General features: G+C 36.3%; 2 protein-coding genes across 2 annotated transcripts in view; one reads left to right on the forward strand and one right to left on the reverse strand.

Moving 5' to 3' along the window:
- Window positions 1-14324, forward strand: part of MMP26 (matrix metallopeptidase 26) — a 280854-nt gene that overhangs the window by 28518 nt on the left and 238012 nt on the right. The gene's annotated exons all lie outside the window — the stretch shown is intronic.
- On the reverse strand, window positions 2785-3789 carry LOC100983102 (olfactory receptor 51F2-like). The gene has a single exon (XM_003804661.3). The coding sequence runs from the start codon at window positions 3733-3735 to the stop codon at window positions 2785-2787; it is 951 nt and encodes a 316-aa protein (XP_003804709.1). The 5' UTR covers window positions 3736-3789.

The following is a 14324-nucleotide window of genomic DNA, read 5'->3' on the forward strand; positions in this document are numbered from 1 at the left end:
GGTTAATTTATTTCATCAATATTTTGGTATATGATGTTTTCAGTGTGCAAGTCTTATGCCTCTTTAATTGAATTTATTTCTAACTAATCTATTCTTTTTGATGCTATTGTAAATGGAATTTTTCTCTTAATTTCAGTTTTAGACTGTTCATTTTTAGTGTATGGAAATACAATTGCTTTTTTTATTTATCTCTTATTCTGCAACTTTTCTGAACCCATTTATTAGTTTTAATATTTAGTAGATTAAAAAATTTAGTAGAAAATTCTTAGAATTTTCTATACAAAAGATGATGTCAATGCAAATAGAAATAGTTTTACCTTCTTCTTTCCCTGGATTTTATTTCCTTGCCTTGTCTAGCTGTTGTGGCTAGAACCTCCAGGGCAATGTTGAATAAAATGGATGAGAGTGGACATCCTTGTCTTTTTCATTATATTAGAGGGGAATATTCAGACTTTCTCCATTAAGGATCATATTACCTGTGGGTTTTTCATAAATGTCTATTATCAGTTGACGAAATTCCTTTTTGTTCTACATTGTTGAGTGTTGTTATCAAAAATGACAGTTGAATCTTGTCAAATGCTTCTTCTACATCTTTGAGATGATCATGTAGTTTTTGTTCTTTATCCTATTCATTGTTCTACAGCTTTTTTTCTAATGTTAAATCAACTTTGCATTCTTGGAATAAATTTCACTTAGTCATGGTGTATAATCCTTTTTATATGTTGCTGGATTTAGTTTGCTATATTTAATTGATGATGTTTTCATCTATATTCACAAGAAATCTTAACAATTTTCTTTTCCTATGATGTCTTTGCATAGTTTTGACATCATGATAAAATGGCTTCATAAAATGAGTTGGAATGTATTTACTCTTCTATTTTTGAAAGAGCTTATGAAGAATTGATATTAATTTTTCTTTAAGTGTTTAGTGAAATTTGCCACTGAATCATCTAGGTCCATGTTTTCCTTCTTGAGAAGTTTTAAATTTACTAATTCACTTGTATCAAATAATTAACTTTGTTTTGTTGACTGTTGTTTTTTCTGTTCTCTATTTCATTAATTTCTAATCTAAACATTCTTTTATTCCTTCTGCTTGATTTAGGTTTAGTTAGTTCTTCCTTTTTTTTCCTCAGTGTCTTAAAATGGAAGTTTAGGCTATTGATTTATTTCCTTTTGATAAAGGCATTTACAGCTGTACATTTTCCTATTTAAAGCAGTGTTTAGCTTCATCCCACAGGTTTTGGTACGTGGAGTCTTCACTTTCATTAATCTCAAACCATTTTCTAATTCCCTTTGGGATTTTTTTAATGACCCATGGGTTATTTAGGAATGTATTATTTAATTTTCACATATTTGTGAATTTGTAAATCTTTATTATTAATTTCTAATTTAATTCCCCTGTGTCCCTTTCCTCTTGGACTTACACTCCTTTTATATAAGCAGGGCATAGGCAGAATAGCATAGCATAGCATATTTTCAGCTTGTATCTCTTGGCATGAGTACTGCACCTTAGGATTGAGCTGGGGAAAGGGTGATGGGTCCCCAGTATTCTCTGACAGCTATGCCTGGCGTACAGCTATGAGTGAGGGCTGGGTGGATGAAGGGAGTCACTGACCTCTTGGCTGCACTCACCTGGAGGTTAGCTTCTGCAATATGGAGCTGGGGTGAGACATATTGGTGGTCTAGACTGAGAACTGGGGAGGGTCTGGGGGAAGAAGGAGAAAGCCCTGTGTCCTTGGCTACGCCTACTTGGAGTGGAGCTCTCAGCTATCAGTATGCCTAGCTGTGGGGAAGGGAAGGGCCAAAGCTGGCTTTAGTTCAAGCACCACAGAATCTCACTGTTTTCACAATGATTTAACACATTTTCTTGAATTGTTTTTCATTGACTATATGCCCTTAGAGCAATTTCCAGAGAATTTAAATGTTTATGTCTATATCACTATATATATGTGTGTGTGTATATATCTATATGGTTGTATAGCTATATATACAGATATACATGCATGCATGTGTGTGTGTGTACCTCACTGTTTATGGTCGTTCCCTCGAATAGTGTGTCCTCAGAGCTCCTCATGCCATCATTATAGAAATGGATCTCTCCCCTTACCTTATAGCTCAAACAACACATTGTGATGGTTCCCAGGCTGGATTTAACATTTGTCTTATATATTCTTATTACTCCTGTTGCCAGTATCTATATATCCTAACATATTACATAGTAATCAGATTTTGAATGGTTGTTTTTTAATCTATGCATTTCAAAAATTATAACAATTTATTGTTTGTTTCTGCCACTCTGTAATATTGTTCAGCATCTGGCAATAGTAGACCCTCAGTAAATGAAAGAATGAATCAGTGGTGATTAAATTATATTTCAGAATAATAGACAATAGTTCTAATTTAATCAAAAAGTAAAAAACACTTAATAATTTTATTAGGTATATTTAAAAATCAAATAGAACAGAATATATGACTTATTGTTTTACATATAATTTTGGAGGTTTGGTCTCATGAAGAAAGTGCTCATTTCAGCCATTATTATTCATACTTCCAAACCTTTAGTAACATTTTCATAATATTAAGATATTTCATTGTTCATTCCTTAAGAGTAGATTAGTAGTAATTCTATTAAATATAAAGAATAAATTTCCACCAAACTGCATCCCCTATGCAACCTTCTACTTAAAAAAAAATGTGAGGTCACTGATATAAGGGATTATTGATTAAACACTATGTCTTGGAGTTGATAAGAAGGGAGTAGATTTTATTTCAGAAGTATTAGAGTCACAACACAGATTCCTTGGGAAAAAGGATTTTTTTAATGGCCCTACGGATCTGCTTGGTTTTCACACTATAAATAATAGGATTCATCACTGGTGGAATAAGCAAATACGCATTGGCCATAAGAGTGTGGGCATAAGGAGGCGCTCTTTTCCCAAACCTATGGACAAAGCACAAACTAATGAGAGGGATGTAGAAAACGGCAACAGCACCTATGTAGGAGATACAAGTGCTAAAGACCTTATGCTGCTCCTCTGGGGAAGCAATGCTTAGGATGGTCTTAATAATCAGGATATAGGAGAGAAGAATAAAGATGAAGTCCACTCCTGCAGTAACTATGAGGGCAGTGAGTCCTAAAACAGTGTTGATCTTATTGTCAGAACAAGACAGCTGGATGATATCAGGATGGAAACAGTAGGAATGATGGAGCACATGACTTTGGCAGAAGGACAGATGTTTAAGAAGTAGGGCCAGAGGCAATAGGATCACGGTCCCCCTGACAAGGATGGCAAACCATACTTTGACGATCCTGGAATCAGTCAAGATGGTAGTATACCTCAGGGGGTTACAAATGGCAATGAAGCGATTAAAGGCCATTGCCAGAAGCACTGAGGACTCCATGACAGTAAAAAGTTGAATGAAGAACGTCTGGGCAACACAGGCGTGGAAACTGATCTGTCTTGCATTGAACCAGAATATGCCCAGCATAGTGACTAGTGTCGAAACACACAAGCCCAGGTCAGTGGTTGAGAGCATAGAGAGGAAATAGTACATGGGTTCGTGGATACTGGACTCAGTGATGATGACAAATAGAATGACACCATTTCCAGAGAGAGCAGTTATGTAGAGACAGCAGAAGGGGATGGAGATCCAGGCATGAGCAACTTCTAGTCCTGGAACTCCAGTCAGGAAAAAGAGCAGAGAAGAGGAAGTGATGTTAAGAAAAGATGACATGATTACTATGGAAGAATAATTCTGTTGCAATAAATGTCCTAGAATGAGAAATGATAAAACCATTCATCAGTTTTGTTATGATTTCTACTAACTGTAGTCAGATAAATCAAATTGGAGATTATTTTTAGGATTTTAACGTCTCCTTTCTACTTCCCAGTTTTGATATTTTTTTCCCTGCTGAGTTGAACTTCCTCTTCATGATTCTTGTTTCCTGATTCACAATACAGAATAGCACCTCTGTTTTTCAAAACCCAGAGGTGGCCAGGCACAGTGGGTCACGCCTGTAATCCCAGCACTTTGGGAGGCCGAGGTGGGTGGATCACCTGAGGTCGGGAGTTTGAGACCAGCCTGACCAACATGGAGAAACCCCGTCTCTACTAAAAATACAAAATTAGCCTGGCGTGGTGGTGCATGCCTGTAATCCCAGCTACTTGGGAGGCTGAGGCAGGAGAATCGCTTGAACCCGGGAGGCGGAGGTTGCGGTGAGCCGAGATCACGCCTTTGCACTCCAGCCTGGGCAACAAGAGTGAAACTCTGTCTGAAACAAAACAAACACAAACACAAAAACAAAAAAACCCAGGGGTACTTTTGGTCCCCTTTCACTTTGACCCTAGTCAGTTTCTCCGTTCCTTTGTACTGTCCACATAAAGAGATCCAAAGTAATTTGAAAATACCATAAGTTAATTGGGGAATTCAAAGTGGTATTCATTTTTAAAAGTAAAATTTATTATTTAAGAAAAATATACATGTATGTGAATATTTGTTTAAAAACTCTACTGCATGGTGCAATCATGGCTCACTGCTTTCTCAAACTCCTCTTGTCTCAGTTTCCTGAGTGGCTAGGACTACAGGCTCTAGTCACCATGCCCCACTATTTTTTGTTTGTTTGCTTTTTGTGGAGACTCAAACTCTTGGCCTAGAGTGATGCTCTTGCCTCAGCCTTTCAAGCAGTAGGACTACAGGTGTAAGCCACTAAGCCTGGCTGGGTTTTTTTTAAAACAAGAATTCCACTGATGGCCCACAAGAAAAAAATTCAGCTCCTGCTTTGGTATCTGTCCAAGGAGCTTTCATGTTTGCCACCTTTCCTTCTTACCTCTCTTGCTGCCTCCCTTCCTATGTCTGCTTCTGCAATTTGCTTTCTTTGCAAAGAAAGAAAATCAAGACAAATGAAGACAGGAAAGCCGGGCAGTTTTGTGCAGATGTGGGCATTAGAGGCTAGCCTGAGGAGGCAGGAGGACATGAAGCACCTTATTTTGCTTCTCATTCATAATGTGGTTTTGCAGATTCTTACTGGTTAAGACTGCCACCGTGAGAAAATATCTCATCAACCAGAAAAGTGAAGTTCTATCAGCTTAAGGGGTGTTTTCATCTGATGTTTAAATTTGTCCATCTACAGGGCCTTGTGATAAAGAAAAAAACTTCCAGATTTTATGAGCAGTTCTTGTCTCAGTAGTCAGAATTCTGCCACTAGGATTGTTTTGAAACAGTAATATATGTAAAAAAGAATTTGGCTTTTACCTCATCTAATTATGGAATTGTCAGGCTTTGGTCAATAATTACAGAAATAAATAGCCTTTTGTCCTGGGAATAAGTTATAATCAGTATTCATCTCTTCATTTTTTGTCACCTTTTTCTCTAATTACGTCATTTGAATTTTTGAAAGCGTTCCTTCTATAAAATTAAACTAACCTGCCTTAAGAAAAAAAAACCTCTATTATCATGGAACTTTATCATACATTATATATGTAGCCTTTTAAGAAAATAATTTTATATAAAGAAATAATTCTATACAAGTCAAAATAGCCCATTTGCTATTTCTTGGTCAATGGATTTAACCCGTACCTTGCTAGAGTTTTTTCTAGTCTAGGTTTACACTTCTGATCGTGATTCTTGATTTTCTTATCTGTTGTCACTATAGCTGAGTTGATATATAACTATTGAAGAAAATTATCTGTCACACCACCTTTACCAATTAGTCTTTTAAAAGCCAACTGTATTAAGCTTCAGGGATAGGAGTGAACTAGATACACAGAGGCCTGATACAAGACACTTCCCTTTCTAGCCTAATATTGTTGCATTATTGCCACCCTTTGCTTACATACAAAACTCAGGACAGTAGGCTTTCAAAGTCTATCTTCATCAAGGTAAATAACACTTGAGCTTTTAACTCCACCAGGAAGTGGCATCTGAAATGAGTCTTATTGCCATGCAGGTGAGGTCCTAGGTGAGTTTTCTTCTCTTTCCTTTCTTCTTTTCCATGTTGACTTTATTCTTGTCATCTGGGACTCTTAGGTACTGGAAAATCTTGCTAAGACCCTCACTAAGCCAATCTGGTAGTGCTTTGAATATGAATGTTTTGTTCTTCTTGACCTCAAGAAGATGGGGCAATTTTCTCTAGACCAAGGCATTGGCTAGAATCCCACTGGTCATTCATGGACATTCAGAACTATGATGACTCCAACCACTTGATATGGAGAATATACTCATGCAGCTGTGTTATAGCCACACAATTTTACCTCCTTCACTAGTGAAATATTCTAGCTCCAAATCTTACTTTATGATACCTCTTAGGACTGCATGTTGTATTGTTGACTACTTTTTTTTAATCTCTATCTACTATTGCTGTCCAGTCTCAGCTTTTACTCCTGCTCTTATAGGCCACTGAGAAGCTGGCATATTTTTCATCTAAGGCTGCTCAGTTTTGAATCAGCCACATAATAGCCATATGTCTTTGGTCTTGCCGTTTAATGTTAATAGTAAGAAGGGTTGACTTAGATAATCTCCATTTTTTTATTCAATGTAATTGCAGTTAAAAATGTCACAACAATAAGCTTGTGGGCATTATTTAATATCCTAAATATATGAAATATTATGGCAAAGGTCTCATATAGAAAATTTCAGGTATGGATTATAGTGAGTATGGAATAGCCACTTTGCTGATTATGAAGTGATTCTTGTTCCACTAACTGCATATTTGAAGGAAGAGTATATTAACTAAAATAAAATCAGTTTATCATTCAGTTTCCTGACATCATTCCAAAATTAATATAAAAAGTAAAAATAAGATCCTTATTCATCAGATAATTTTAGAAGAACATTTTAACAGTTATACATATTAGAAGAATAAAGTTATAATAAAAAATAATGCACTTATGGCTAGAACCATCAATAGAAATTTAAACTCATTTAATTTAAATAAAATAAATGACCAAGAAAGTTAATATTAAAAAACGGTGGTCATAGGCAGAAAAGTCACAGCAGGAGGATTTACAAAGAAATAATATTTTGGGGCTGGGGGCGGTGGCTCATGCCTGTAATCCCAGCACTTTGGGAGGCCAAGGCAGGCGGATCACGAGGTCAGGAGTTTGAGACCAGCCTGGCCAACGTAGTGAAACCTCATCTCTACTAAAAATACAAAAAATTAGCTGGGCATGAGGGTGGGCGCCTGTAATCCCAACTACTCAGGAGGTCGAGGCAGGAGAATCGCTTGAACCCGTGAAGCAGAGGTTGCAGTGAGCCAAGATTGCACCACCGCACTCCAGCCTGGGCAACAAGAGTGAGACACTGTCAAAAAAAAAAGCAACTATATTTTGGCTTTGGACATCTCCTCTAAGACAACCTGGAACATTGAATTTAAATATCTTAATTCATACCATTTTAGAGTCATGTAGAGTCCTAGAATTTTATAACTGGAAAGTACCTTAGAGACATTTTAGTCCCTTCCACAGAATGACATTAATTTTATTACATGGTATTCCAGTGGCCTAAAAGCATTGATTTTATTGGTCTTGTTCTTGCCAAGGTGTATTGAAAGGACAATATTAGCTTTTGTTGCAATTGCTTTTGGCGTTTTCATCATGAAGTCTTTGCTTATGCCTGTCCTGAATGGTATTGCCTAGGTTTTCTTCTAGGGATTTTATGGCTTTGGGTTTTATATTTAAGTCTTTAGTTCATCCCGAGTTAATTTTTGTATAAGGTGTAAGGAAAGGGTCCAGTTTCAGTTTTCTGCATATGGCTAGCCAGTTTTCCCAGCACCATTTGTTGATTAGGAGATCCTTTTCCCATTGCTTGTTTTTGTCAGTTTTGTGAAAGAGCAAATAGATGTAGATGTGTGGTGTTATTTCTGAGGTCTCAAAGATCTAGATCCAGCAATACCATTTGACCCAGCAATCCCATGACTGGGTATATACCTAAAGGAATATAAATCATTCTACTATAAAGACACATGCACATGTATGTTTATTGCAGCACTGTTTACAATAGCAAAGTCATGTAACCAACCCAAATGCCCCTCATTGATATACTGGGTAAAGAAAATATGGTACATATACCATGCATACTATGCAGTCAATAAAAGGAATGAGATCATGTCCTTTGCAGGGACATGGATGAAGCTGGAAGCCATCATCCTCAGCAAACTACTACAGGAACAGAAAACCAAACACCACATGTTCTCGCTCATAAGTGGGAGTTGAACAATGAGAACACATGGACACAGGGAGGGGAACAACACACATGAGGCCTGTTGGGAGTGGGTGGGGGAGGGGAGGGAACTTAGAGGATAGGTCAATAGGTGCAGCAAACCACCATAGCACACGTATTCCTATGTGACAAACCGGCACATTCTGCACATGTATCCTGGAACTTAAAGTAAAATAGAAATTAAAACAACAACAACAACAACAGCAAACCAAAAACAGCAAGAAAAAGAAAGTACAATAATGGGTGCATAAAGAAAAAAGGGACGCTTGGAAGTTACAAAATGTATAATCAGCCAGAAAAAGAGAAGGCTAAGAACAAACATATGGCTATGTTCAAATGGTTGAATGTTGCTTTACTGGAAAGTAATTACATTTGATCTGTGCGCCATACAGAGGACAAACCTAGAGCCAGCAAGAGAGAGAGTGTGAGATAGTACTTCTAAGAAACCCTGCTCTAACGCACAGCATGAGCCAGAAATGGAGCAGTGGTGAGTTTCCAATGCTATGTGACAAAACAGTCACTTTAATCCAAGCACAAATACTGAAAATCAGACAGATACATTCAGTAATTCAGCAAATATGTACTGTACATCTACTGTGGACAAGGCGTAGGAAATTAAATGTTAATCACAACAAAGTCCCTGATCTCATCATGAGTAGTTGACTAGAGGACAAAGACAAGTATAGTGGAATTATAGTGTGGATAGTAAATTTGGAATGCTACAACAGCACATAAAGAGGGAAACAAGCTCCTTTTGGGGAATAAGGAATGGTTTCCAGCAAATAATGGTGTCTAGACTGAGACCTAAGTTCCAAGTATAGTTGGAAAAACGTGGGCATGAGGGGAGGGGTATGATGGTTAATTTCATGTGTCAACTTGACTGGGTCGCCGGATGCCTAGATATATGATTAAACATTATTTCTGGGTATGTCTGGGAAGGTTTTTCCAGAAGAGATTAGCATTTGAATTGGTGGACTGAGTAAAGCAGATGGCCTTCCTCAATTTTTATATACATATATGAAATTCAGTTGGTTCTCTTTTCTTGGAGAATCTTGAGTAATATAGTTTGAAAGAAGAGGAGGTGTTTGATATTTAATAGTAACAAAAACTTTGGAACCAAAGGGCTAACTTAGAATATTGCCGATGCTCTTTATTCATTGGTAAATTGGAGATGATAATAGTTATAACTACTTTGCAAGGTAGTTGAAACCTACCATCGATAGAATCCTACAATGTGTCAGGCCTGGTACTATGTGGTTTATGTGAATTATTTCATTGAATTTAAAATTCATATACTTATAAGATTACAGGGTATTAGCCATGCAAGATAAAAAATTAGAGAGGTTAAATAATTTGCACTCTTTCATCTATTGAAAAAGCTGGATTTTAATTCCATCCGTGTAAATTTAAAATTTGTTAAAAGCTCCATTATGCTACACATCAATGCTTTTCTATGGTGGTGAAAATTAGTGGAATAATTAATTTTTATTAATAATTTTAATAAAAAATAAACTATAGTGTTACACATGTATGTGAATTATTAAAAAGGCAAGTGTTTATGTGATTTTCTTTTCCCTCAACAGCTGTATACTGTCACTGTCCCCTGGCTCTTCATAGTCATATAAATGCACAGGCATCAGGTTTTCAAACACTTGATACTTGATAGGCTTATTTTTCTCTTCCTGATGTTTGTTACTCTATTTAAAACTCATTTTCTTGTCAATATTCAGGAGAATTGAAAAGCAATTATTTCCTTATGTGCTAAATTATGAAGACTATTGGTAAAATTGATTAGTTTCTATTATATAATAGGGGCTGTTAGTATCAAGGATTTGAGCTATGGGTACTTAGATTAGCTTTGCTCATTTTCATAGACACTGCTGACATATGTAACCTAAGTTAACTGACATGTCCATCTTTTCCTTATCAGCCTGGCATGAATGTCCTAATCTCTTTAGGGAGATTAATGTCTATTATTACAAATGATACAATACCATTCCCACTACTAGAGAAACAATTAAAAACTTAAACCCTATTAATGATAAATCACTGTAATATTTGGACAAATTACTTCTTTTTGAGACTCAACACTGCACTTCCAGGCATATGACCCCAGATTTCCCATATTCTTTGCTTCTGCTTAAATAATCACATTATTTTAACAACAGAATTATACGTTAATGAGTCAAATTCAGTTTTTGGACTATTCGGGTTTGTTTGTTTTTTGAAACAGCGTCTCACAGTGTCATCTAGGCTGGAGTGTATTGGCACGATCATAACTCACTGCAGCCTTGACCTCCTGGGCTCAAGTGATACTCCCGCCTCAACCTCCTGAGCAGGTAGGATCACAGACTCACTCTACCTTACCACCTAATTTGTTTTTGTATTTTTTTTAGAGATAATGTGTTGCCCAGGCTGGTCTGAAACTCCTGGACTCAAGTGATCCTCCTGCCTTGGCCTCCAAAATGCTGGAATTAAAAGTGTGAGCCACCGTGCCTAGCAGGACTATGCTTACTCCCCATGTCTATTTCTACTCTTCAGGGATACTATAATTTAAATATTTTATCTAAGAAATCTCAACCAGGTTTCACACTGACCGTATTTCCTTGATTTTTTTCCAGAATTTTATTGTTTATGGACATTTTCAGAATGAAGGTTCAGCACATTAGAAAGAATCTCTAGTTTTTTAAAAAATTTACGTTGCCTTAAATAATAAAATACTAGGACATTTCCTATTGTAAATTCTTAATTCAAAGGCAATTCAACAGCATTGTGTGTTTTTATGTCTGCTACAATTTTCTCTTAGAAATATTTTCTCTTTTAAAGACAATTCTCTTCCTGCAAAATGAGTCAACATAAATCGTCTAACGTTAATGCATGACCATTGTCTCTTGGATGCCCCTGTACTTACATTCAGTGAAGAGGATGAGGAAGAGGCAGGGCTCTGAGGTCCAATTCAGCTCCCAGAATAGAGCATATTTATGAGGAACTCAGCCCTATGAGGATCATTTACCTCGCCCCACAAAAAAACTTATTCCTAAGGGATCTTTCTGATAAATTGTGTTTGCTTGTTTTGCCTTTGTGCTTTGGAGTCATTCTGCATGCCCAAATCTACTTATTCTCCCGTGTGGTTTCTTTTCTTCTTTAAAAAAATTTCATTAGATTTATTAAGGGACAATTGCTAAAAATTATATATATCTGCAGTGTGGAGTGTGATGTTTTGATATACATATACATAGTGAAATGATTATCACAATCAAGGTTATTAACCTATCTATGACCTTCCATAATTACCTCTTTTTCTTTATATTTTGTGATAAGAAGATTTAATATGCAGTCTCTTATCAAAGACAGTATGCAATACAATATAATTAATATAGTCTCCATGCTATACATCAGATCTCCAGAATTTATTATACATAGTTTCATGTATTGCAATTACTGAGATGTTTCTTTTTTGACTTGCTGTGATTTATTAAAATTCGATGTTATGAAAATTATAAATGTTGACTAATATAAAAAGTGTACACATATAGTTTTCTTACCTCCTTTGGGAAGGAAACCACTGAAGCCACCTGATATTCTTGGTTTCACACCCGGTTATTCCACCAAAATAAATATTTTTCTTCCCCACAGACAAAGATCAAAACGAATATATTTTAGATTTGGAATAATAAACAACAAAGAAATATACGGTTGCATTTGTAGCTCAGTGGCTTCCCAGACTGGCTGAGTATCAGGTATACTTTGGAAATCTTACTATAAATACAAATTCTCAGGCCTCATCCCAGAACTAGTAAAACAAAATATTCAGATGCTAGGGCCCAGAATCCTGCATTTTAATAGACTTTGTTAGATAAGTTTTAGGTTCACAGCAAAATTTAGCAGAAAGTACAGAATTCCCAAATATGCCTCCCAGCGCCACATGCACAGCCTACCCCTCCATAATATCTCCCAGTGGAGTGGTACATTTGTATGTTCGTCACTATCTATGAGGCAACATTGACAAGAAATTATCACCACCAATCCAGTTTAAATTATGGTTTACTGTTGGTGTTGTATGTTCTATGGATTTGATACATGTGTAATGATACATACCTTCCATTGTAGTGTCATGCAGAATAGTTCCATTGCCCTAAAAAGTCCTCTATGCTCTGTCTATTCTCCTATATCTCCCTCCCCACTCCTGGAAACCATTGATTTTTATAATATCTCCAAAGTTTTGCCTTTTCCAGGATGTCATATAGTTGGAGTTATACAGTATACAGTCTTTTCAAAAATTTTTTCCACCTAGTAGTAAGTATTTAAGTTTCTTTAATGTCTTTTCATGGCTTGATAGCTAATTTTAATGCCGAATAATATTCCCTGGTAGAGATGTATCAGGAATCCAAATTTTTAACAAGATCCTCAAGCAATAATTATGTGTTTGGCCTTGTACTATAGTTGTTATGTATTCAGACTATGGATTAACCTTTGGAAAACACTTCATAGACAAGTGATGCCATTATCAAAATTTGAATGTCAATTAAAATTTTCATAGTCAATCTTATGTTCCCATTGACTTGCATTATTATTTCAAGTATTTTCTCACATTATTAATTCTCACTTTTAGTGATTTCTATCATTTTAGTGTTCTTTCTTCCTATTTCTATGTCAAGTAGTTTTTGATTTTATACCATGGTTGCAGTAAAGTAGAATTACTGGTTAAAGTTCTTGTAATAGGAATTATCCAATAGTTGTGTTCTTTATTGAGATTTCTTGAAAGAAGGTAAATCTATATAGTAAATATTTTTTAAATTATATCTTTGCAAATTATATTCCTCACTATGCATTAAGTATTCTTAAGGCAAGAAGCTAGTCTTGTTCATGTTTGTATTCTCAATATCCATCTCACTACTTGATTTACAGTAGACGCTAAATACATGTTGTTGTTAAAGACGAATAAGAATATAAATTGGGGCCGGGCATGGTGGCTCACGCCTGTAATCCCAGTACTTTGGGAGGCTGGTGGGTGGATCACGAGGGCAGGAGTTTGAGACCAGCCTGGCCAACAAGGCGAAACCCCGTCTCTGCTAAAAATACAAAAATTAGCCAGGTGTGGTGGTGGGCACCTGTAATCCCAGTTACTCGGGAGGCAGAGGCAGGAGAATCGCTTGAACCAGAGAGGTGGAGGTTGCAGTGAGCTGAGATTGTGCCATTGCACTCCAGCCTGGGCAACAAGAGTAAGTCTCTGTCACACACACACACACACACACACACACACACACACACACAAAGGCTATACATTGGAATAATGTTCTTGGTCTCAGTTCTTAAGGCCACAAAACTTTGAGCTGGATGTTTAGTGTTGTAAAATGTGACACATTTTATCCTTATTTGTAAAAAAATGAATGTTTTAAGTAGGGTAGGGTGAACCAGACTGCCAAATCCCAGGTCATTGATCCTGGCAATAAGCTAGAGTAATTGTGGTAGGGTTCTTAGTAACTGGTTGATGCAAGTGGACCCTGAGGAAGTAATCCTTAGATATAGCATTCTACAGCATTTCTATGTCTAAACGAAGTAGCAGTCAGAATGAGCTTACCAAATAGATATGGCAGAGGTATAGAGAATTAGCCAGTAGGGTTTGAAACCACAGAGGGCTAATACCTGGGAAAGTGTTGAACAGAAAATATGAAGGGACAGTGAGATCCATAGGAATTCTGGGTAATGAGCAAGTTTCTTTAGTTGGTTTTAGGCAGTATTTAAATAACAGGAAAAGTGTCCTTAAGAAACTCTGTTACTATCTGAAAACAAAGGATAAAATTTGTTTTAAATTTTATTTTTCCATATCTATGTATATAAATATAAAAAGAAAGGATAAAAATCAAAACTGTGCAATGGTTACCTCTATGGAGAAGTCAGAAAGAGAGTGGGTTTGGGGGAATATAGCAAGGTAGATGTTGGCCTTTTCTAAAATATATTTTATTAATGAGAACTTTTTTTTGTATATTAATATTTCATTAAAAACCTTTTAAAGAGGTCTTTATGTTTTATGGAAAACAGAAGGAGGAAAAAGGTAAGATTGGAGACCTAGAGAACTCTAAGGAAACTGATTTAGGTAAAGGATT

Source organism: Pan paniscus, chromosome 9 (assembly GCF_029289425.2).
Source record: "Pan paniscus chromosome 9, NHGRI_mPanPan1-v2.0_pri, whole genome shotgun sequence".
Taxonomy (NCBI): Eukaryota; Metazoa; Chordata; class Mammalia; order Primates; family Hominidae; genus Pan; species Pan paniscus.

Bases quoted from the DNA above. Each gene is read 5' to 3' on its own strand.
- LOC100983102 (XM_003804661.3), bottom strand. From the start codon at position 3,735: ATGTCATCTTTTCTTAACATCACTTCCTCTTCTCTGCTCTTTTTCCTG.